This window comes from Nelumbo lutea, chromosome 1 (genome assembly GCF_056320005.1).
Source record: "Nelumbo lutea isolate HS-2025 chromosome 1, American lotus-T2T, whole genome shotgun sequence".
NCBI classification, from domain to species: Eukaryota; Viridiplantae; Streptophyta; class Magnoliopsida; order Proteales; family Nelumbonaceae; genus Nelumbo; species Nelumbo lutea.
The window spans coordinates 161,120,875-161,147,671 of NC_142684.1; the positions used below are offsets into that span (position 1 = coordinate 161,120,875).

Genomic DNA, 26,797 nt, shown 5'->3' on the forward strand with positions numbered 1-26,797 from the left:
TTGGTTTTGTGCCACTTGTCAATGCACTCACTTGTGCTTCAATTATTTTTTTGAAAACTCTAGATATATATCTGGTCTAGACTCTAGTTATTGGGGCTTGTTTGGAGCTGCCATTGGCTGGCTGAATTTAAGATATACATGTACTACTAGTATTTTGCCTTACTGGTGCCTTTTTGCAATCAGGGTTGGTTAATGTTGATCCAAGTTTATACTTTTTATGCTAGGCCAACCATGTAGTTTTTAAAAGAAAAAAAAAATTATAGTGTAGGAACTTTTTGAAACCCTGTCAAAAATTCCGGAGATGTTTACTTGTCACTTATGTCCACCCAGTACCATGCTTTATTTGTTTGAGAATGAGAAACCATCACAAATCCGTAATCTATTACGCTTTGGTCAATTAGTGATCTAGTTGGTGCTTCTTCAGCAGCAGTTCTCAACTTTTTTTCCACTCCCTGCATTTTCTTCTAGCTTCTTAATCATTGCCACTGCCACTCCAACGGCTTCCCGTTCATCTGTTGAACCTGTTGAGTACAGACGGTGACTGGCAGGTCCTGGCCTTCCCCTGGGCGTTGCCTATTTCCTACCAGAAGCCAAAGCAAGTATTTTTATTTCTGTCCTCCATCTTATCACTTGTTACACCAGCTATATTTGCAGTAATGATATGTCTTTCAATTCCAACTTCACAGAGTAATAAGTTGAATTAATTCTAAGTATCCTCATCAAAATTGTCGATCCTCTTGAGAGAGACCTGGCTCTATAGCTATAGCTATCCCATGTTCTAAATCAATATACTCCTCCAGCGCAAAATAATTTCTTGTATTTCTCCTCAGTTGATTCATCTGCCAAGTCATTATTTGTTTTTCTCAGGATTTTCTTCAACAACACACGAATGGTCTACCATTGGAAAGCAACCCTGTTTTCTCAATCTCCTGTAGTATCAGTAGCAGCAATTGTAACCCATCCATCATCATGGAAATCTGAACAAATAAAATAGAAATGTTTCATATCTAGTTGACTGCAATTGGGACTATGAAAGCAAAAATCAGATGAGATGAAATGCAGGAAATCATGTTCAAGTATTCTACCATTAACACCAGGCAATTCAGAATTTGGGATATAAAGATCGGTTGATCTAATAGAAAGACCAAATCAACAAAGCGTTTCTGGTTTTTAAGTAAAAGGGCCACTTCATTAATAGTAGCAGTAAAGCATTTGAAAATAATGACATCATCCTTCGATATGTCAAGAATATCAGAAGGTACAATGTTGAAGGAAAACCAAATAGAAAGGAGTATGTTACAGAATTTGATCAAATGTTAATATATTGGAAAGATTGACCAGGGATCATTGGGTTGTGACCAGAGAAGAAAAAAACCTTCATCGTATGGATACATTAAAAATTTAACCACTTTCAGAATCACATTATAATCAGCTTTGCTGAATTTTTATAAAGGATTCCAAATTTTGGTCATTTAAATAGGAAGATGATTTATCCATGATGCATGCAATATACAGGATTTAAAGCTTAGCAATAAAGTATTGATGATAAGTGAATAACACTACAAGTTTAGGTATAACCTGTCAAGAACCATTCCAATGGAAATAAATTATGTCTCCATTACAAGATACAAAGGACCTGAGAGACTTTTATTTATTTTTTGTGTAGTAAAATAGAAATTTTACTAAAAGAAAAAAAAAATAGAAACTACAAATACAAGAAAGATGGCCAGAAATCACCCGAGAGAAGAAAAAAAAAAAGAAGCCCTTCACCCGCGACAAACCAGGCTCCAATCCCTCAGCATCACAACCAAAATTGAACACAACCATCCAAACCCATGCAAATGTCCAAACAAACAAGATACTGCCTACCTAACCTACCGTCATAAGACTCCAATTCCCCAACAACAAATAATCACTAGACTTCAACTTGACACGTCATAAAAATTTGCTCGATTACTCAGCTACTCCTGTGGCTTGAACGCTAACTTCTTTGCTTCTCTTACAGACCTTTGTTTTCCTTACCTTCTTGATAGGTCCGACACCAAAACAAAAACAAAAAACCCTTTCAGGGAGGCATCCATGATACTGTGGGAGAAGAACTCTCCAAACTATGTGATTTCCATGAGAAAAAACCAACTGTTTAAACGCTTAAGCATGTCTGTTGAAGGGTATAATGACAATAAAAGCCTCAGGTAACAAACTTGATCATGCAATAATCACAACAAAAGGCTGAGTAACTAGTTCATAATTAACTCTCTCTTTCTTCTCATCATGTGTAACAAGAGAGAGAGAGAGAGAGAGAGAGAGAGAGTCTAGTGGTGCTTTATAGCATAGTTGCATGGCTGACTTGGTTGTGGATCAGATCTGAATTTCTGGGTCACAATGTTTGTCTATCTTCAATTCCTATTCCAGACCTTATTAAACACTATGATTTCAAAAAAGAAGAATAAACTATAAAGCTAAGGATATATTCAATTTGATTTTGCATTGTATTTTTAGTGTCACAGGAAACTCCACTATGGACAACTCCATAGTTTATTCTCTTCTAAAGCTCAAGATTGATGCTGATAGAGTGAAATGGATGGAATATTATCTTCAAAGATTTTGTGTTCACTCCAACCAATTTCCATACAGGATGTAAAATAAAAGCTTTTGCCATCTTTTACAGCTATCTTAATCGTCAATCTTGTATAGAGGTATGAGCTATGAATACCTCCGCAATCTATGAGAAGCATCGTGTAGAAGCTGATTCCTTGGGCTATATATACGGAGTACTAGGAAGTAACCCTAAATATCAAAAAGAAAGGAAGGAGCCGATCCGCAGATTAATTGGTAATAGAACCAAGTCCTCTGACTTCTGAGGTCAGATTTGTTACGACTTACGATGAAGAGGAATTTGTCTTTGTTGTCCATCATACATTCATTGTATTCTTGTGTAGAACCATGAAACTACATACTTTGGACTTGTTAAACTTTCACAGAGATAGAACAGTGATTCCTTGTCAAGTTGTCATATAATAATAATTCATGTAACTCGACAATTAAAGCTCAACTACGCATCCGAATTCATAACTAGGCTAAATGAAAAAAGAAAAAAAAAATCCTGTATTAAAGCAAAGACCAGTTGATATCTGATAAAAGGCTTACCTTCCCAATCATGGATTTGATCTTTGATTCGTCATCTCCAATTTAACGTCGTTATGAATTTCGAGCTGCTCAGAATGCGGAATGCTTGTGAAATTAATATCCAATTCCTTAGTCTCAGAAACGAAATGGAAACGTGAAAGAAGAAAAGGCCATCATCTACTGCACCTTTTGAGACGTGGTAATATAGGTCGTGTTTCGTTATTTTTTTAGGGGGTGTGAGGGTAAATTATATATAGGTAATATATGTCAATGTTTTTGAAGCATGGTTGATCCAAACGGTTGGACCTTTCCACCTGGAAATCGTCCAAACAATGGGTTCCGTTTCACCACTAGTTCATTCTTGGGTAAAAAATAGTTGACTTGAGCGGTTGAACCATCAAATCGTTTGACCCAAACAGTAACTCGCGATTTAGGAAAATTGCAGAGAGGGGAGAAGCTGAGAATTTGAGACATGAACTCAGATTTGAGATCCAGCACACACACACACACATAGAAGTTGAAGAGAAATCAGTCTTAGAGTGCCCATTACCGCTGCCTCGCCGTCACATTCACCATTATTGTCGCCAATGAGCATCAAATTATTCTCCTCCTCTTCCTTCTTCTTCCCTCATTTCCTCTTCCTTCACTCTTTCCTTCCTTTTTTTTCTCTCCTTTCTTTTTTCCTTTCTCCTTTTTTTCTTTCCTTCTTTTCTTCTTTCTCAGCTGACGACATTCTCCTGACTCTCTTCTCCAATTCTCCTTTCTCATATATAAGTATAGCAAACCGTCCAAACCGTTTAACTCAAACGGTCAAACCGCTAACCTGGAAACCGATAGTTAGATCGGTTCCGTTTCCGGATTGGTTTTTAAAACCTTAATATAGGTATTCTATACTTTAGGGGCAGTGACAGATAGGTACCCTGAACTTTCAATTGCAACACTTGTATATCCTGAACTCTCAAAAATAGACACGGGTGCATCCATTAGTATTCTATCAATTAAACATTATATAATATCAAAAATATCCTTATCATGTATTTTTGAGATCATTCTATGGAGTAAAATCATCCCCATAGAATGCCATCATTGGAAATTTTGAATATGTTATTTGTTGTCTATGTGAGAATGTCATCATGGGGAGATGTTTGGTTACTTGAGAATGACTTCAAAAATACATGAAAATGGTATTTTTGGCATTATGTAATATTTAACTGACGGAATACTAACAGATAGACATAAGTGTCTACTTTTGAAAATTCAGGGTACTCAAGTGTTACACAACAGGGATAGCCCAAGCCCATCCCCTAAACCCATAAACCCAAGTGTAGGCAAGATTCGATCCCAAGTTCATTACATAACCAGGAGGAGACATTACCAACCAACAAAGGGGTCAAACGTTTGGCATGTGTTTTAAAGTTAATTTCATACAAAGAATTTGGATTCATTGCACATAGTCACATCAAATCCTAGATGAATCCGGATTTGTTGGCGACATTCACCCAGCCGCATATTGGAAACATAGTTGTCAAGGCGACACCAAGGCGCCCTTTGAGGCTCACCTCGCCTAATTGCCAAGCAGTTTTTAACTTTCTATTATAAAATACTTTTTGTTCATTCTTTTTTGAGGTTATAATTATAAAATAGACATTATTAAACTAAAATAATCATTTTGTATGTTTATATACTAATTTCTGTTTATTATTTTTATTTACTAGGGTTTAATCAACACAAATATTGCTAAATGTTGTATTGAATCCTCAAAGACTTAAAACCTGAACAAATAAGGAAGAACTTAAAATTTTATTTAATCAACACATCATCATCTTCTTCTTCTTCTTCTTCTTCTTCTTCTTCTTCTTCTTCAGCCCCTATATATTTTGAATTTTATTTTTTTTCTTTTCATGAATATATTGATTTTCTATACTTTAATATGAATTTTATATTTTTTTAAAAAAAATTATGAATAATTATTAAAAAAAATATAATTATGATAATTACGAAACTACCCTAGGATTTATGTTTTTAACATAAAAAAAAAATCAATCACCTAGGTGACCAAGCGACAAGGCACCCCACCCTGTCTTCTAGCCTCACCTTGTCACCTTAAAAACTATGATTGAAAACCCAATATTGGCAATGTATAGCATAACCGATGTTCCCGACGCATAATTGGGTGAACTTCACCAGCAATGTATTGTAATCACTCAGCATATCCTAACTCGTCTTAGATAACTCGAGATGATATATGTTTGGTCCCTCACGCTTGATTTCCTTTCCACGCGCCCTCCCCACATATAGCAGCACAGTCTTGGTCTACAAATGATTTCCTTTCCAGCACTTTGACCCCAAACACTTGGTCCCCCTTTGGACTAATCATACAACAGAGTATCCAAATAGGATCTACTTTTGGTGTCCCAATTGTTACCCATGGTTTAACTGTATATTTTCATTTAAAATGTCTGAAATTATCATTTAATAGGGGATATGTGAGACAATTTGAAGAAAGAGAACAAGGAAATTATGCTGGAGGCCTAAGTTATAATTAGGCCTTTTCGGATCATACTCAAAAAAGCCCATTTTAAGGTCGATGCTGGGTCTGTCACTTAAAAATCATGTAACATCTACGATCCAAGTCTGGATGCTTTCTTATTGCTCCAATCCAGATCCGATCCGTTGATAGCCTTGACCGACATCTAGCTATTAATTATCTGTTAAATATTTTCAAGTACTCCTTTGCTATCAGAAATTTCTCCTACTTCTGAAATCTCCTTGAAATTGAAAAAGAAAAATTGTATTTAATATGAAAATGAATCACATTCCATCGAATGATGTCAACTTCTCTTGGTGGAAAATTCAGAAATTGAAAATAATTGCCAGATATTGACAATGCTTCTGTTTTTATTAGACAACAAAGGACATGACATTTCAAAGATCAAAATACAATGATAAAATGTTTTTTTTTTTCTATCAACACAAATCCAATAACGACAGAAATAGGAACTCTGATACCGACAATATGACCAAGACATACCCTCCGAGACAAAAAAAAAAAGTGCAATAAAAAAGAAAAAAAAAAAAGACAACGCCTGCCCGCACTTCCACAAACCACCATGGAAGATGAGAAGGAAAAAAAAAGGCAAGGTGCCATGGAACTGATTTCCTTACAAAAAAGACCAAGGAAAAAATCACTAGTAATATTCTGCAACTATGTTACCTGAATGATTAATCACTGGTCAGCAAGTGCCCATCCTCCTTTGCCAATGAGGAATCAGATGTTTCTAAGTACGGACTTCTAATGCAGAACTCCATTGTGCGGTTCAATTCATTTGCACAAAGGTCTGAATACCACCTTCAGAAAACTTATGGACATCAGAGATGCATTGGCCACAGCTCAAATCTTCCTAGGATAAGGTTCAATGCTGTGGCTAAATTTGTCCGAAAGAGTATTTCCATGCAGTGTTCATTCAATGGCCCAGGTTCAAGTAAACATGCATTGTCCAGATCCCTGGAAATGAAACCATGAGATTTGTTATATTTGACACGTAACACAATCAAATGTATGCTTCTGCATTGTTGATATGCCACTCCAAGAAATTATAAGTAATAAGGAGAACGGAAGTATCAAATAAGAGAAGAAAAAGAAACCCCAGAACATTTCCATCCATCAAATCCAAATGAATTCGGAAGCGCAGCAACTCAAACAAAGATCCAATTAAAACTCAATCAATGGTAGAGAAAATACAAATAGAATATTTATGCGTTAGGTAATTCAATAATCCCGTATGTACAGAGATGCAGAGAAAAAAGGTATATAGGTGGTAATTGTAGAGAAAAGAGAAGGGGAAAAATGAAGGGGAGAAACCATTGAGCTAATAATAAGACTTGGAGGAGTGATTTAAAAAAAAAAAAAAAAAAAGAAAAACAAAAGTAATGAAGAGGAAGAGCCATTGATTTGCCATGAAAAGAGAGATGATGCTCTGTTTTCTTATAAGAATTAGAAGGGAAAAAGAGAAAGCAAAGAACACCATTATAAACATTAGTTGATGCGCTATCATAGAGAACACATTACTTTCCCATTGCTGTCATGGTATGTCCTAAACCCATTTTATTGACACAATAAAAAATTGGTCTTCTAAGGTTTTTTTGGACCCTTTTACAATGACCCAGTAGCTGAGATGGTCACTTGCATCTCTCTTACAGTGGAAGTGTGGGATCAAACCTGTCATAACTGCAGGCTCTCCGTGGTAAGGTCAGTAGACCTCATATGCACCTTTCTCTGTCCCCACCCCTTAATCAGTTAATCACCCTGTAATGTGTATTGTGTTAAAACCAAAAATAGAGGGAAAAAAGGAAAAAAAAAAAAAAGATACAGTTTAATTTCACTAACCTAAGATTGGTTGCTGCATTCAATATCTCCTTTGCCATCCTAAGAAATAAGATCCTCCTGCTTATGAGGGGAAGCATGGAATGCAAATCTAAGACACCACCATGACATTCTGAGCCCAACTCCTCATATTTGGGGTCATCCTCATTGGGTTCTTTTATTTTACCATTGATGTCCTATGTCTTACATCTCATGTTAACATAAATACAAGCTGACTTTAAATAGTATGTCATTACTTCCATTAAGCTTCACAGTGGTGATAAATAACCCAAATATGATCCTGCACCAGACATTACACATGTCCCCTCTGAAACATTTTTGAAATCAACACCTTCACTCTAACAATCTAGGAACATGTACAGACTTCTAGAACACCTCAGAAATGTTGTACTACTATTTCAAATACTTAAACAAGGCATATCACAATTCACAATTCCAGAAAACACCAGATGATGGAAATAAATGATCAATAAGACTTCATGCAAGAATATCCTTCAGAGATCAGACATGCAGCAATCCAATCCATCGAAGAAAAATACGCAAGATCACAGACCATCAGCAGATTTGTCCAGATTATATTTACCATCATTTAGATAGGGAAAACGGCCATGTTTAGAGTCAAATAAATTGGGTGGTAAATATGATGTAGAGAAACCACTGCTGGAAGCTCAAATCTCACCCAAACCAAACAAAACTAATTCTGGGGATCCCAGAAAGCTGTACAACTCAAACATTGTCAGCCTTGAGTACCATAACAACCCCCAAAAGTCAGCATCAACAGAAACATCAAAACTTTGTTTTGCAAATTCTTCATAAAATCTCATAAAAACAATCTCTACACCGAAGAACTGAAAAAAAAATGATATTTCAATACCTAAAATCTTCCACTGTCAAGCTAAAGAAAGATCTAGTTATGTAAGATTTGGTGTCAGCATAGATGCTGATGTCATCATTGTATCATGGTGACATCTGCACTGATACCAAGTTGCAATCCAATAACTATTGATGATCTTGCAGAAGATGAATCAGAGAGAGAGAGAGAGAGAGAGTCCATGATAAAGCTTTAAAGTAACATCTTTGCTGGAGCCTGACAACATTTAAACTTTGCAAACAACTTTCGGACTAGATCCTAAACTATTGAATATCATCAAAAGTGACCGGATATTCTCCTCAATATTGTCTGAAACAGCTATACAATATAATCATGCTCCTATTCTCTCAGACAACAATAACCAATACAAATGACCCAACTGAAAATAATAACAACAACCAACTAAACTAGTTAAAAAAAAAGACAAAAAAAAAGACAAAACCCCAAACCAAGTTAAAAGGAACTTGAGAACCATTTAAACTTGACCAATAGTGGGGTTGCAACTTTGTGAAAGAAAACTCTGAAGGTTAGGTCAATATATGATCACTCCTCCCGAGACCCAGCATAGCAGGGACCACATTGGTATGATCTTGAATTGAATGTCCTATAGATAACTCAAGGTTAGTAGATACAAATCCATTGGGAATTGAAAGAAGTTCTACATAGAGAGGAGGTTTGCTGGACACAGAAATCAAGACAAGTGGATTAAGGTGATGGGGATACTAAATTTTTCCATGATTTGGCTAATGGAAGGAGAATAGATTCTATGGCCAAGTTGGAGATAGATGGGGAAGTGATATTTGTCAGGAACTTTGTGGATTTATATCCATTTACAGACCATTGGATGATAGATTTAAGGTTGAACAGATTGATTGGCCAAGTTTAAGTGATGTATAAGTAAGGTGATTGAAGAGGAACTTTGAAGAAAAGGAGATAAGACGACCAATGTTCTCTATGGATAGATCTAACGCCCCAAGTCCGAATGGGTTTACAATGGGTTTTTATTAGGATTGTTGAGAAATGTTGAAAAATGAATTATATAAGGTGTTTGAAGAGTTTGTAGATTAGTGTAGCCAATGCCACTTTTTATTAGGATTCTTTCACTCAGGACTAAAGCAGTACTTCCTCTATCATAAGTCAAATCTCAAGGGGCTTATATACAAGGGAGACAAGTAAAATTCTAATAGCCAATGACTGTGTGGAAGAGATAAGGAGATGTAGGCTAAATGGTTTTGTGTGCAAATTGGACCTAAAGAAGCTATGATTTGGAGGACTTGACTGTAGAGGTGTTGTAAATTTGTGGATTTGGAGAGTGATTGTGCAGAGTTTTAAGGCAAGGTGTCCCTCACCTTTCCTTTTCATTTTGTTACAAGAGTGAAACAGTGTTCCAGTTAACCATCTCCAATTTGCAAATGGCATTATATCTATCTATATATATATTGTGAAGAGGGAAGAGGGTGATATGAGGAAGGTAAGGAACTTAAAAGAGATAAAAAAAGTTTGAAAGGATCTCTATTTTGAAAATCAATCTTGAAAAGAGCTGCATAGCAGGTGTCAATAGAGAGGTTCCAGATGCTGAGACTGTAGCAAAGTGTCTAGAGTGCTCCACCTCTACTTGGCCTTTCACTTACCTAGGCCTTCGCCTAGGTGCTAATTCTAAGGAGAATAGATTTTGCAAGCTAATTATAGAAAATTTTGAAAAGAGATTTTTTATAATAAAAATAATTTTTCATTTAAATGAAAAAAGCTAAAGATTAGAGATATGGAAAAAGAATCATATCTCTTTGGGACGTAGAATCACTTTGATATGAGCCACACTTGCCAATTTACTGATTAATTTTCCTTTGTCTTTAGGATCCTGCCTAGGAAAGCCAAGAACCTAGAGAAAATAATGGAGTTTCTTTGAGAGGGGGAAGGTAAAAAAGACCATCTAACCACGTACGAGATAGTTTGTTGGAGTAAGGAAGAGGGTGATTTGGGTATAGGGAATATGATTCAAAAGAATAGTGTTGTTAGGGAAATGGTTGTGGAGATGAGCTCTAGAGAGAGCATGGTTTCAAATGTCGCCAAATGTCGCTAATGTCGCCCGGCATATGTCAATGTTGAGGCTCACCAACATGAAAATGGATGGTAATATAAAAATTACATTATTTCGGTCAACATTTCCTATATTTCGTAAATGTCAACCAAATCGATCCAAATAACCAAAAAAATGTAGTTTTTCCTATTATGTCAACAGGATGTCGACTAATGTACATTAATAATATTTCCATTAATAATTTCTATTTAATATTTCAAACAAAATATTTATAAAAAAGAATTAACAAAATATAAAAAACAAAAGAGTAAATTAATTACTTTATAATATAAAACATAAAATATTTTTCAAGTAATAAAATATTAACTAGTTAGTATTTTTTAAAATATTTATTAAAATCAGAAAATGTTTATTAAATTTGATAATAAACCATATTCTACATTTAATATAAAAAATCAGAATAAATTTAATAAATTTTATACTAAATCATAATTTATTATAAATGTAGTACTAAAAATCATAATAAATTCATTAAGTTTTATAGGAAATCAGAATTTATCATAATCTTAATACTACAAAAAGGAAAATCAGTTTATTAAATTTATAATAAAACATAATGTATTATAACTTTAATATTTAAAAAATCAGAATAAATGTATTTCTATTTACTAGTGTGAAATAAATACATTAGAATTTATAATAAACCAGAATTAAAAATAAGAAAAGAAAATATCAGATAACCTTGTAAAAACATCAAAATGCATAATAAATCAGTAAATCACCATTTACTAATTTGTTATTGATCTTAGTTTCTTAGCTTTATATAATGGTTGGGAATAAGATAATAATCTAGAAATATGTATTCATGCTTCTTTTATCATTTTACAAAAATACCCTTGCATATTTCCACATATTTCATAATATTTCCACAATGTCTCTAATTTTTACAATATTTCCCCACGACATTTCCGACATATGTCCTATATTTTGATAAGCGACATTTCCATCGACATCGACATTTTAAACCTTGGGCACAAGGTGGGGGCAAGTATTCATGGCAGCTTGGATAATGGATGGGATGCTGATGTATCATGTTGAGAAACGTAGGCAATTCATGACATTCTTTCTCAATTTCTCAGGTTTATTAGCTACAATATGTTCTGGGAGTTGAAAGGATGTTTAGGTTGGTGACTTTGCTCTAAAGGACCTCTTCCCCTCCCTATACTCCATTTTGTACAAAAAAGAGGTTGTCTTAAAATTTGTTACCCCTCTTATACTTCCTTTGGTGAAGAATTGGGATTTTGGGTTTCAAAGAGGGTTGAGGGATGAGATTTTGTGTGTGGGATTTTTGCATTCTCTTGGCAATGCCTGTTTGGATCCCTTTAAAGCAAATAGATGAGTATGGCATCCTCATCCCAGAGGGCTTTTTGTGCCTCCTTTTTAAAGTCCCTTGATGATCTTCTAACCCTTAGGCTTTCCCTTCCAAAGAAGTTTGGTATAGGCTCACCCCCCCCAAACCCAAATTGATGTGTTTTCCTAGGAAGTTTTCTATTGGAAAGTAAACACTTTGGACAACCTACAAAAGAGAAGACCCTTCCTATGTATTTCCCCGAATTGGTGTATACTCTACAAATCTAATGTAAAGGATTGTTACCAGTTACCACTTACTAATATTTTGTCCTTTTATTGTAGATATTCAGGATTAGTTTTTCCCCTTGTTTGGGTGCAGATGGAATTTGCCAACAAAGGTAAGTATGCTATTTAATTTATATCCCCTTGTTTGGCAGGAAAAGAGTAAGATTAATGTGGTGTATACAAGTAGCAATGATTTGGGTTATCTGGGAAGAAACAAATGCAAGAATATTCCAAGAAAAGGGGAAGGAGACAAGAAATCAAGGAGTGTGTGATGACCAGACGACACGTTCGTTAAAAACCATGGACACTTTCCACCAATTTTCCTTTTGAGGTATTTGGAGGAATTAGTCTATGGTGGCACCACTCCCAAGTTACAAAAAGGATAGAGTAAACTTAGTATGGATACCTCCTAAAGGATATGTGAAGCTGAATTTTAATGGGAGTAGTCAAGGTAACCTCATCTCACCTAGAATAGGAGGGCAATGTTATGGTTTTATTCTAGAGACAGGTGGGGAAATGAGATTCTGTTATGGCTGAATTGCTCATGCTGCAATACAGGAATCCAAATTGCAAATAAAGTACATTTGGACAATTTATTGATTGTAGGAGATTTGAAGGTGGTAGTGGGATGGTTGAAGGATCCAAAGTCTCACTTCATGCTATAGTAATGAAATCGAGAAATTCAAGTGGCTAACAGAATGAACATAAGAATACAATGGGTGGAGAGATCAAAAAATGCAATGAATATCTAGCCAAGCATAGGGAAAACAGGGATCAGTGGCATTAGGCTCAATTGTAATTGAATCTAGGGGTGTCAATGGTATTTGCAAATCCTATTTCAAATTCGGGATTCAACATAATCGAATCAGATACAAATAATCTGTATACCATAAATGGCCAAATTCGAATACACACGCACTTGCTATAAGAGAGAAGCAAATAAATTAATATATTATCTTGACAATGGTACAATGATGTTTTAATAAAGTTGCTACATTATCATATTAACATTAACTAATAAAAAACAATGAAAAGTACTATCTCAAAAGTAATGATGATTCTTTGGGAATGTAACAAAACCAATATTTTAACATTTTTAATGGAAAGAATCCAAAAACTGCTGACCTCTCTTTACTTTTTCGTGAAGAACAAGGCTTTTGTAGAAATCCTCCCCTCTCACATTTCTCCCTATCCCTAATCGTGCACCACTCATTTTGTATCTCTCCATCTGTTCTTTTCTTCTATGCTATTTCTGTTTCTCCATTTCAATTCTTTGCTACTAATCTTTTACTTATTTATTTTTTCTCCTTTCTCTATAGTTCAGGCTGAGCTTCTTGCAGTTGCAGCATCTCATAGAGTAGATTGGTCGTATAGATCTCAGCCATGAAGATAGAGAGATGTTGATTGAAGATGTAGTACGTAACATTATCTTTGAAAACTTGGAAACTTTTTTCTACATCTTGTAGTGCAAAAGTCCCCAACTTGTATGGATTTTTTTTTTTTTTGACGAGGAAGATAAGTGCAGCCATGACTCAGACCATCTGACCAAGTGCTAGAGCAGAGGTTTCTCAGAAACAATATATGGTCGTCATTGATGCCAACGAAAGGAAGAAAAAGGGAAGAAGACTACGGTTGAGAAAAGAAAAAACATAAGAGAACAAGAAGAGATGAGAGGGTTTTGTGAACTCTAATGTCTAAGGATTTGGTATTTGTTCAATGGTTTCAATCTACATGGTTGGATTGTTTTTTTAGGTTTTTGTTTCAGTTTTTGAACAGCCTGCTTTTTTATAGGTAAAATTTTACAAACTTTTGCATTAGAGTTGTGATGTTCCCGATTCTGTTTTTTTTTTTTTTTTATGTTTTCTGTTATGAGGTTAGAATATAAAGTTGCAAATATGTCGGTCGAATTCAAATTGAATAGAATATCTAATTTCCCAATCAAATTCAAATTCGAATATTGACCGATTTGCCTTGAATTCAATCCATTTACACCTCTAATTATATTCTGTATCATGCTTAACCATGTTTTTGGGAGAAGTTGCAACACATGCCCTTCCATGGGTTGTTTCTTGTTTGTACTAGCTTGAATCTTTATATTATAATTAACTATTCATTTATCGGAAAAAAAAATAATAGGAAGGTAAAAACAATAGACAAGAGGCTTTTTTATAATTAACATAAACTTTTATTAATAAAAAAGGGATAAAGTACAATAAAAAAGAGGGACAGGTAAAACCTCTTAACCCTCACTTAGTCTTAGGTTACTCCATAGTATAACATTACCCAAAAAAGATTGACTCTTCCACCACCCATTGTTTGGCAAGTGAGTCCACAAAAGAATTGGCACTCTTAATCCACTAAAACTTAATTCCCATGTCCTGGGATAGCTGTTTACACTTCTTTGTCTCATTTAAGAAATTCCAAAACCTGATCTCTTCCTTCTGCAGCCAACTAATAACCAGCCCCGAATCCCCACTTCCAATAAGACTAGAATACAAAGCAATAATTTGTCCTTCCTCATCCCCGAATTCTCCTACACCCGAAGGGCCAGGGTTTCCTTCACTGCTACCGTCAAAATTCAATTTGGTAAACCCCACAACCGGAGGAGACCAAAATGGATTAGGAATTACTAGGAGCTGAACAGGCTATCCAATTCTTAAAATATCTCCTGGTGAAAAATCTTCAAATAGCTTCATAGTCTTAACCCAATGAAGCCACCCTCACAGTTATTGTTTCAATAATGGCATCCTTATTTCTTTCTTTTTCATAGAAAGTTCTTTGATTTCTTTCCTCCTAAACTATCCAACAGATAGCTGCTCTTACACATCTCCACATAATTTTACCTCTCCTCTTTGACCCTCTAACTGAGTAGAATTAAACAAGCTCTGCACATTTGGAGGGGATGTCCACCTAGGGGTGATCATGAAAAACTGAAAAACCGAACCTAACTGATGAGTCCACAACTGGTTTTTTATTGTATATAATATATAAATATATGTGGACTCATATATTTATAACATATAAATATATGTATAATATATAATATACATAAACATATATAATATATTTATAAATATATGTATATCGTCGACTAACCAAACCAACCGGTTTACATATATTTATAACATACTATATTTGTTTATGTATACTATATATTTTATATTATCTATATATTATAAATGAATATATATATATATGTTATAAAAACCCAAAAAAAAATGAACCCAACCAGCGGTTAACCAAACCGATCAACCGGTTAACCAACCGGTTTGGGTTCGGGTTCGATTACTGGTTTCCCAAAAACCGGTACTAGCCGTTCAGTTTGGAAAATAGACCCACAGTCCGGTACCGTGAGCACCCCTAGGTCCACCTACAACCAAATAGAGAGAGAAACCAACTCCAGATCTTTGAAACAAGAGGACAGGATATCACTAAGTGATAGCAGCTCTCAGCATTATCCTTACATAGGATGCACCAGTGTGGGGACAAGCACCAATTAGGCCTTTTTCTTTTAAATAAATCGAAGTGTTAAACTTTTCTAAGAAAGCTTTCCAACAAAAAGCATCTATTCTGGGAGGAATTGGTTTACCCCAAATTTCCAAGACTAGGAAAGGTTGCCCAATAACATATGAGGATTGAACCAACTCTCTGAAGGAGGAACAAGAAAAGACAGCCGAGGGAGAAGGGGTCCAAATCCTACTATCCCTCCTAAGGGATCTACTACCACCTCATCCAGGATTTTAATCAAATCAGAAACACTGTTCAATTTACTCTTACAAGATAAATGCCTTACAATCCCATTACATTATCTATAGACCTCACTCATTGAATCCAACTCCCTGAAATTTTTTTTCATAACAAAACATGAAAACAAACTTTGGTTGCACACTATGTTCAAAGTTTTTTTCTCCTTGTCTACAAATCCTGCACTTGATCCTTTCCAAATCTAACATACCAGCTCTGAAGTGAAACAAGCATGAAAAGATTAGGAGTTTCTACCTTTGTATGAGTGCTGCCAATTTGGTGAGGCAATGACTGGTTCTTTTATCCCCCCATCCCCACCCCACACACGCATGCAGCAAGTAGTCAATGGCTAGATGCTGACTAGTCTTCACCCAAAAAAATGCATTTAATGCTATCTCATATATTAGTTAATAAGAATTAAATTAGGAAATAAAGGATATGATACAAAACGCTTTGCAAACAAAAAGGCTAGGTTGGATAATGCTGAGGCCGGGAATAATATCCTTTTGAAGAGCTTAACCATCTGATGGGATCCCCTTGTTGATGGCAACTCCATACTAGCACAATACAAGCCCCAGATGATCTCTAAACCCAAAGAAAAAGTCACTGAACTCAAGAATGGAAGACCAATGCCATCAGATTTTATGAGATGCTGCAGCATTGGAGAGGTCTCTTGTATTACCTTTATTAATAACAATATTCACTATTTAGTGAAAAATCAGTCATCCAAGGTGACTACATCATAGATATTGAACAACTAGTTGATGATGCAGTCAGTTTGGCCCTCAACATACTAGTCAGTTTATGATATGCTGCCTACATGACCAAGGGCAAGAGAAAAGTGAAGCCAAATCCACACCAGTTGTTCCAATTAAAGTCACACCACATGTTTTCACAGTTGAAATGTCACAACCAATCAAGTAAAGTAGCACTCCATTATGTTTCTCAATCATCACATAACTAATTACAGAAAGTATGGCTTAGGAAACTCTAAAAAAAACATTGGACAGCAAATATATCTTAACACAAGTTTAGTACCTGTACTTGCTTTCATTTTTTATCAGTAAGGACTGTACTTACTTTCATTTGATAATAAACAAACCTATTACCATAGACAATATGACCAAAGACTTCAAGATTCAAATTCAGGAGAAATTAGTAACCAAACCAGAATCTAATATCAGACCACAACTGATCCAGCTAAGGATGTCAATAGTTCTAGTGCCTGAGATACAAGGCATGTGCCTTTTCGAAGCAAGGTCCATTTTTGGAAAAAAAAATCAAAAAATAGGAAAAAAAAAGCAATACATAAAAAATGCAAACCTGAATTTAAAAAAAAAAACAAATGTTTAAAAAAAAACTATTAGCTCAGGTTAAAATACATAAGCAAAATATATAAAACATGCACAGTGAGTGGAAGTGAATTAGTCAAAGCAAAAATATGTGGATCATAACAAAGTTTTTTTATTTATGTTAGCTGCATTACTTCAGGTATGTGCCTTTTCGAAGCAAGGTCCAATTTTCGGAAAAAAAAATCAAAAAATAGAAAAAAACAAAAAGCAATACATAAAAAATGCGAACCTGAATTAAAAAAAAAAAACAAATGTTTTAAAAAAACCTATTAGCTCAAGTTAAAATACACAAGCAAAATATATAAAACATGCACAGTGAGTGGAAGTGAATTAGTCAAAGCAAAAATATGTGGATCATAACAAAGTTCTTTTATTTATGTTAGCTGCATTACTTCAGGTAGCTAGCGTGATTGTCCTAGTTGTTTCAATTATGAAGCAATATGAGCATTCTAGGTGGCTGTATTTCTGTGGCTTCAGCTACATGTTGTAGAAAGACACTATAACCCTTCCAATCACAAGTACCCCAACTTTGATAGTTAAATCACTACGAGTGTTTATTCATATTATTCATTTTATAAGGAACAATCAATATAAAAATTTAAACATTAACACAGAAAAGAATGCACCCCACTCGCAGATAGGTAGCATGGATACAAATAGAATAACAATTTAGTAACATACACCCCACTTGCAGATAGGTAGCATGGATACAAATAAAATAACCATGACCAGTGACAACCAAGAAGAAATGGTTAGGAAATTCCACTTACTGATTTGAACTCAAAAAGGAGCCTCAAGTGATTCGTCCCAAACTTCTGCACTGCCATTGGAGGCATCTTCACCATCTTCTTCCATGGAAAGCCTAATATATTCTCTGTGTGCAAAGCGATCCCACTCTGTCAAAGTTGGATCTTCACGTTCCTGTGCACAGCATAGCAGCAATAAAACTCATGAATGCAAACATCAATGTGGTTCACCACTCACCACATCTTCTCATTAGTATGTAGATCGCAATTAGGCAGAAACACTGCACATACCTGACGAATGAGAAATGGATCACGTGTTTCAAAAGCCATGAACTTATTAAGATTAAAAAGGATATTGAAGACATTTCCAGATAGTTTGCATCCTTTTAAGTCACGTAGTGTGAAATAGGACTCGTTCTGCAAGAAAAATTGAACTGTTACAAATACTGCAACCACCTGTTGCTAAAATACAAGAAAGATCCAAAAGATTCAGCAAAAGGCAAGGTGTGACCTCTGGTCCAACCATGTCAACCATCTGGCATAAAATGTCCTCAAAGAGCACTGGCTCTTGAGCCATGCACTCCATTCTATGCAACTGCTCTTCATAAAAGAACTGCATTTCATTGGGCGTAAGAATTCCATTTCCATCCAAATCTATACACTTGAACCTGAAAAGTAGATTTTGACAAGACAGATGATGCACAGCATACTGACAAATAAAACCGTATACAGGAGGAGTTTTAAAAAAAAACTCCAGAAAAAATTGCAATGGATGAATAATCTTTTCATCCCTTGATGAGAATCAGCATTGATAAAATTGAAAAGCACTGCCAACAACACCACCACCCAAGGGGCACAACCAGCATGCATATTTTTGTCTTCTTTTTTTTTGACAGATAAATCAGATTTTTATTACACAAGTATCAAGAAGTACTGAATGGCAATGCCCATATAAAGTCATATGTAAACTAGCTCTGGCCATTTGATATTTAGACTACAAAATTACCCTCACAAAGAACAAAAAATAATATTGACTTGGCAATTGCAATATCAGAAAAACTTCATTTTCCAAAGGCTGCAAACATAGACACCTGAAAGATAAATGATGCACTCCACCTTTACAATGACAGAATTTCCTTCACATCTCTTATATTCAAAAGTTCTGTTATACCTCTCTCCATGAACACCAGCATATGGAAAATGGAGTAAGGTTCCAAAGTTTACCTTGCTTGTTGAACCATTTCACAGGACATGAATCAATCACATGAGCAAAAGATCCCAGAAACACCAATTGACCTCCAAACAATTTGATTACTCCATACCATGAATTAAAATGTATCACGAATCAATAAACTGGGACAGTCTCCAAACACTTCGGTCCAGCACACATGCATTTTCCTAAATCCCAACCCTAGAAATATATTAGGTGGTCTATTGTTAAGATTTTATTTAAATATGTTGTGAATCACTGTCTGCTCCATTTTGATGTTTCATGATCCACTCTTAAATGAGTAGAAACCTTTAAGCTAGGTCACTACTGAGAGAAAAATGAACAAAGAGCCAAAAACATTAATCATTAAAATCAGCATTGACACATATCTCCCCCTCATAGATCCCAAAATGCACCAAGGTACAGCCATGAAATTGCTTCAGTATGAGGCACCAAAGAACCATTGTGCATTCAATCAAATGATGAAGTACAGACATTGGGTTGATTATTTTACCCCCAAAAGTTTTATCATATACCAGTAATGACTCTGAGGTTAATCCATTACTAAGCTTGGAATCTTTTCAGAATTCCACTTTCAGTTTCAACACCTATATCAGTAGTTACCAAACAGCCCAAAGCTCTGAAATGCTTTTCACCATACAAGAGATGGTTTAAAAAATGCCATTATTCAAATTCTTCCCTCAAGTTTGGTAAGAATCAACCGTAATTCCTAACAGTGGAAGAATTACAGTGGTAATCACATTTCTTATGGTATTCATAAAAAAAAAAAAAAATCACATCTCTTATGGTGCCAGCTATATGAAGAACCTTATGTCTATTGCAGTACTGCCAGTCCATCATTCCCATTTAGAAGAATTTCCCTTGGAATGAGAAGAGAAACTTTTAAGAGTAGCATGCCATTCAATTTGCTAATTCTGAATATTTTTCCAAGACTGATTTGGTTTTTTCAATTTCCTCGTTTTCAAGAATCTACAACAGGTGATGACATTATTGCCAGTATATTTTATGCTAAAAAATAAAGGGGTGCAGATATACCAATACTCAAGGCTTGGTTCAGATGATTTATCCTCCTCTGACAGCATAAAGTACACAAAATCTTCATAACCCATCTTCCCTTCAAACTTGCTAGTAAACTTTCTTGGAACCTGTAAGAAGATTAAAGCATAAAAATCAACAACATATATGTACCATTTTTCTTTCAATGACAAAATTCTCTTTTGTTTTATAATACAATTCAAATTTGAATCTTCTGTCTGAATCCTTTTTTGAAAAAAAAAAATTCTTACGATTTTTGTTTGAATCCCATGATTTGATTCATAAACCCTATAACTTATACAATTCTTACAATTAACTGCGGTTCAAATAAATTCAATTAAAACTAGCCCTCTACTTTGTCACTGTTATTGTTTACATTTAATTTTCTCAAGGGATACTTGTTTTAAATCCCTTACTAGAAAATGATATATCCATGGTGCCTAAGACCATAATTGAGTTTATTTGTTTATTTTCCACCATATATGGGTTACAGAGCTATTGTATGTGAATTATTTGACTTTCAAGTCAAACTTGATAGTATCGTCTTAGGCTTCCATTGTACAAGTGGTAAATTCTATTGTTTTAGGTACATATATGATGGAAATTGATTAAAAATAGGGCAAAATCACTTTTCTTTATATATTTAGCCTTTTAGTATATCTATATTTAATTTTTTTAACAAGTTTCAAAAATATAGATATAATCTTACAATTTACTAATTTACTATATGATTAACGATTTGATTCAATTCAACTTTCTCTACGATTTAAAGTAGAGAGAGCTCGGATGGGAAGACTGTTAGATGGATTTAAAGTAGGCAGTGGAGAAGTGGAGACAACACTACTGCAATTTGCAGATGACACCCTTTTCTTCTGTGATGCAGCTTGGGATCAAATTTGGAACGTGAAGGCAATCTTGAGATGGTTGGAGGTGGAAACAGGTTTGCATATTAACATCCTGAAGAGTGATATAATGGCTGTTGAGGAGGTGGCAAATTTGAAAGAGTGGGCAGATGATTGGGTTGTAAAGTTGGTAAACTCCCGTCTAAATATTTGGGCATGCCTTTGGGGGAAAACTGTAAATCCAAATCCATTTGGGAGCCCATCTTGGAGAAGGTGGACAAAAATTTAACATTGTGGAGGACCAAATACTTGTCGAAAGAGGACAAAGTCACTTTAATTAAAAGAGTGTTGTCCTCCCTCCCTGTGTTCTATCTCTATTCCCAATTCCAGCAAAGTGGGCTGCAGCTTTGGGAAAAAAAAAGATGAGGGACTTTTTGTGGAGGGGACGGAAGGAAGAATCAAAATGTCACTTTGTAAACAGGAAGAAAATTTGCTGCACTAAAGCTAATGGGGGTCTAGGGATCAGATCAGTGAAAGATGTAAACACTGCATTGCTTCGAAAATGGTTATTGAGATTTGGTGAGCAGTCAGATAGCCTGTGGAGAAGGTTAATTGTAGCCAAATATGGGTCTAGTAGCAGAGAGTGGGAAATAGAAGAGGTCAGATCAGCCTATGGATGTTCAAACTGAAAGGCAATTCAGAATATACAGCCTCAATTTTTGAAGGGCATAAAATATAAAGTGAGAAATGGCCGGAGAGATCTCTTTTGGAAGGATCACTTGTGTGAAGGTCCTTTGATGTCCATATTTCCTGATCTATTTGAAATAGCTACAAATAAGAATGCAACTGTAGCTGATTATTTGGTAAGACAGAGTGAATATTGCATGTGGAACCCCCATTCAGGAGGAATTTAAACGATTGGAAGGTTCCTTCTCAGATCAGCTTGCTTCAGATTCTATATGACTCAGAGACGACTGGTATAGGGGAAGACAAAAGAAATTGGATGTTTGAGAAATCGGGTAGCTTTTCTGTAAAATCATTTTTCAATTATGTAGCAAGGGAGGATACCACTTCTTTTCCAAGTGACAAGATTCGGATCAAAGATGTACCTTTTTTTTTAGATAAATGAGAGGATTTTATTAAACCAGCAAATAAGAGTTACATGCAACCCATGGAAAAGGCATGAGATGTGACCTTTCCTTTAAAACTAGTTACAGAACTAAACTGGCTTTCTTTGTATGGTCAGCAGTGCTGGACAAGATCCTAACAAAACAGAATCTAGTCAGAAGAGGCTTAGAGGTGGCAGATTTGGCTTGTCCTTTATGCAATGGAAATGTGGAGTCGCCTAGCCATTTGCTGATTCACTGTGAGTTTACGCAATGGATCTGGTTAAGAATGGTAGGTCTGTTTGGTGTAAAGCTGTGTTCCCCAGCCAATGTGAAGGGATTCATAGAGGCATGGTGTCTAGAAGGTTTAAGTAGGGCCAGAAAGGTAGCAAACTAGCATAGAGCATACTCCCCTCAGCAGTTTTCTGGGCTGTGGGGTGAGAAAGAAACAGGAGATTGTTTGAAGGGAATCACTCCAAAGGAAGCAATCTTAAGGAAAATACTGGGGATGGCTCATTCATGGTTGGCAGTTCACCCTTTATTTAGAAATAGATATTCTGGCTCTTTTTTTGCTTTTGATTTCCTATTTGTAAGGAATGGATAGTTTGTTTTGGGCATGGGGCTGTAATGAGCAGAACTGTATATCCTCTGTTCAGTTTCCCATTGTACAGAGGCTTCATTGTATTTTGTCTTTTTATCTTATTGAAATACTTTACCATACAGTTTCAAGAAAACAAAACTTTCTCTATGATTTACAATACAATTACGATTTTCGGAAAATTGGTTGGGAGAACAAACCTGTGAAAAGATTCTGTCAACGATCCTGTATGTGAGAGCATGGTTACCATATCTGATAAGGTTCTCCTTATCAATTAAGAAATCATGATCCGTATCCAGCTCCCAAAACTTGCAGTATATAACATAGAAGTGTTCATAAGAGAAGTATCTACAGATGAAAAAAGTAACGGATTTAGATTCATGTAGCACTAACATCTTCAAACACAGAGATGTGATGCAAGGTGCTTCACTATCCCAAGGCATGAGGCATAAATCTCCTGAGCACATATTTTTAATTAAAAAATAATTAAAAATATAACAAACAAATATAAAAGTTATGAAATTTCCCACAAAAAAAAATAGGAAAAACTAGAAAAGTGATAGCTGTAATTTTTATTAAAAAACATCACATTGAAATAAAGAAAAAAAAATGATATTTAAAAAAGATACATCCATAAAGCTTAATGTGAAATTGTCAAATTCAAATTTTCAAAAAGATACATCCATAAAGATACATCCATACATCCATAAAGCTTAATGTGAAATTGTGTTTTGCAAATATACAATAAGGAGCATGTTAATGTTTATAATTTTGTCACTATTAAAAAGCTATTTTAAAGGGAAAATATACAAGGTGTACATATAAAGTACTAAGGAGGCATATGCCTCATGAGGTGTACTCCTTTTAAAACATTGTTTAGCACTTACATTGGGGACACTAAACCTGGAACAGTGAATATACATTTTTCTATATTGATGGAGGTTATTTTGACTGAGCCTTCAAACAAAATGCAAAACAAATGTCCTATAGTAGGTTTCTACAAATCAACTCTGGAAAGGAAAATAGCTTTCCATGGAAAATAAATAAGTTTCACCTTTAAGAACCTAATCAACCTATTAGATGGCATACATTAGTATTGACTCATATTTGCTTGTATGGTTTGAGGTATTGACTCATATTTGCTTGTATTTCCTGAAGAACATATTGTTATTCAAGAGATATGACATGATATTTAGGGGACCATAAAAATTGCTATACTGCATGACACCAGATAATATCCAAGCAATGATTTGCATACCGAAGATGGGGCTGGCACTCCCCCACCCACCTACCCTCTTTCATTAGCAACAAAGTAAGCATTGTGCTAATGACATATAAGTAAGTCACGTTATCCAGTTATCAAAATCTGAGCTCAAAATCCAGTCCGGCTCAACTAGATTTGAATCTCAAAAATCAAATCCATTTGTAATTAGATCAAATTTGGATCTACCCTAATCCAGTCCATTTAAGAATTAAGATTGAGTCCAATAATATTACTCTGTATGTGAACATGGTTATTATTACATACAAGCAGAGGGGCCCTGCATTGTAGGGGCTTGCAAAAGGTAAATTATTGTATATTTTTAATAATCAGATCGAGGTTCGGATTTTGCTGAATTCGATCTGAACCCGATCCGGTTTCAACCCTATAAATAAGATGATATAATATGATCTCTTTACACATGTTGTCTCAGCACACAAGTAGGGCTGTCAATGGACTGGATCCAACCCAACGGACCCGATGGACCTGAACCGATTGGGCCGGTTGTAGTTCCAAGAACTGGAACCAACGGGTCAGTTCCAACTCCTGATATAGTGTCGCAATTATTATCAGTTCCCAGTCCAGCCACGAACTGATTCAGACCCGACCCAAGCTATATAGATAATATATATAATATTTAATATATATATATATATTACACATTTATTTATTTATTTATTTATTTTTATAATCATGTCTGTCATGTCAGATCCGATTGTCTTGAGAACCGATCGATTCCATTCTAGGTCTATAAATTACAGACCCTATCGGGTTCAGGTCCTCAGTATTTCATGTCAGGTCAATTCCAATTCCAACTAGCCCCGACCCAGACCCAACTAGCTCTACACGAGAGAGAGAGAGAGAGAGAGAGAGAGAGATGGGTTATAACTTATAAGAGAAAAAAGGAGGGACTCAGTGCAAAGCATATAATCCTGTTTAAGAAGCTGAATGGTGGACTTCTCACACGTAGGAAGGGGAGCCACACGCAAAATCAAGATTTTCCTCGCACGCTCACTTTAAAACCCACATGTGGGGATACCATTTTCTCAACGCTAAATGCATCCACACATCCACATTTCGTAATAATATATATATATATATATATATATATATTGATAATAAGCAAGCCATGCAATTAATAATAAAATACAATATTTTATTGAAACAGTATTCTGTCAAGAGGGATTGACCAAAAAATCTACTAAAGGGTATACCCCCGAACAGCCTGTGTTGAATTGTCGATAACCATAAACATAAGGTGCCTTTGAAGTCTGTTTTGAGGCACCTCTTTAGAGTTTGATCTGTTTTCAAAGATTCGCCTCTCCTCCTTTGTCCACCTCTAGAAAAATTTGTTCACAACAACCCTTCCACCCTGTTTTACCCTCTGTTGACCACTCCACCCCGAATGCCACCTCTGTGTAAATTATATTTCTTATTTCACTGTTTTTTATGAGTAATAGTGAAATTTTATTAATTCATAAACTGATTTAGATTTGTAATCTCATACAACATCCCTTGGAAAGGCGCAAGCTGCAGAAAATGTTCAAAGAATCGGACCGGGCATGGAACCAAAAAAGGGAGAGGTTCACGGGTCAAAGGTCAAACTGGAGGTCGAACCATGATGATGTAGCATATACATATATATACTACCAGTCATATGAATACTATATATAAGCCTTTTAACTTACATTTTCTTTAAAATACATGCATAATAATGTAGTATATATAATAAATAGTCATTAATTACATGAGTAAAGAGGTAGATTAGTGGTAATTAAGTAATATGTGAGAATAAGAGGTCTTGATTTCAAATCTTGTTAACAACGTTTTAAAATTTCACGTATGTATGGACCCGGGCGGTTTCATGAAACCAAGACCGGTTCACCAGTTCAACCAGCCGGTTAGCCGATTTTTAGCGGGTCTTAAGCAAGTCCGGTTATTGGGGTATGACCAAACCAGTCAGGGCCCCTTGCCATGGTTCAACCACCCAGTCCGATCTAGTTTTCTAAACAATGGCTGCAGCCTCTCCCAATAGCTTACAAGGAGCATTTCTTGTTTCACCGTTCACTACCTCGTTACGAGGAGCATTTCTAAACCGGTTCACCGTTCACTACCTCGGAGGCTGAACTATTTTTGCCTCCAGCTCACAGGTTCGACCATTCAGGACGAACAGGTCAGACCATGCCACATCAGCAAATGTGTAAGGGGTGTGTGTGTGTGTGCATATGTATATGTGTTTCTAGGTATGTATAAACATGTATTTGCCCTCTTTTCAGGTAAAATCTTTTTGACTTGGAGTTGGATCAGATGCTGGATCTACTGCAGCTTTTACAGAGGCAAATTATTTCAGTAAATATGGAGGAAGAATGGACTTGGAAGTTGGAAATGGAGTGCAGATGGCTGCTTTTCAGTCAAATCTTTGGCATCAAGCTTTGCAAGATGAATATTACTGGCTTTCCTAGTAAACAGGTGTGGAACCCAATCAGTCCCTCCAAGTCAAACTTTCTTGTTTGGGTGCCGGTTCTAAACAAGTGCCTATCAAAGTCAATTTGGATAGGCAAGGAGTGCAGATTCCAGACCTAAAATGTGATCTGTGTGGGCTCATCCCAGAAATGATTGATCACCTTAGCATTCACTGCTCAATATCAGCTGAGATTTGGGAGCATTTCCTCAAAGCTGCTGTTATTAACTGCATCATGCCTGGATCTGTCAGAGTTATTATGCTGCTGGAAGCTGCCTGGTCTGAAGAAAAAGGGGAAGCTGATTTGGAAGACCATTCCTGTGGCTTGTTTAGTGAGAAATTCAGAGGACCCAATCCAGCTAACAGT

At 35.5% G+C, this 26,797-nt stretch overlaps 1 protein-coding gene across 2 annotated transcripts in view; it reads right to left on the reverse strand.

The window, feature by feature from the left end:
- Positions 1–5,986: 5,986 nt before the first annotated feature.
- Positions 5,987–26,797, reverse strand: part of LOC148878769 (serine/threonine protein phosphatase 2A regulatory subunit B''beta-like) — a 44,873-nt gene continuing 24,062 nt past the window's right edge. The window contains exons 8-15 of one of the 2 annotated variants that reach the window (XR_016103831.1): positions 22,909–23,056; positions 20,163–20,272; positions 18,408–18,564; positions 18,188–18,313; positions 17,921–18,071; positions 7,514–7,790; positions 7,346–7,432; positions 5,987–6,631 (exon numbers count right to left, since the gene is read on the reverse strand). Coding sequence is in view for 1 of the 2 variants with exons in the window: in XM_088959950.1 (XP_088816076.1) it covers positions 17,931–18,071; positions 18,188–18,313; positions 18,408–18,564; positions 20,163–20,272; positions 22,909–23,056 (682 nt within the window). In the remaining variant the exon portion in view is untranslated. The remainder of the gene's footprint in view (positions 6,632–7,345; positions 7,433–7,513; positions 7,791–17,920; positions 18,072–18,187; positions 18,314–18,407; positions 18,565–20,162; positions 20,273–22,908; positions 23,057–26,797) is intronic. The other variant, XM_088959950.1, reaches the window with a different exon arrangement.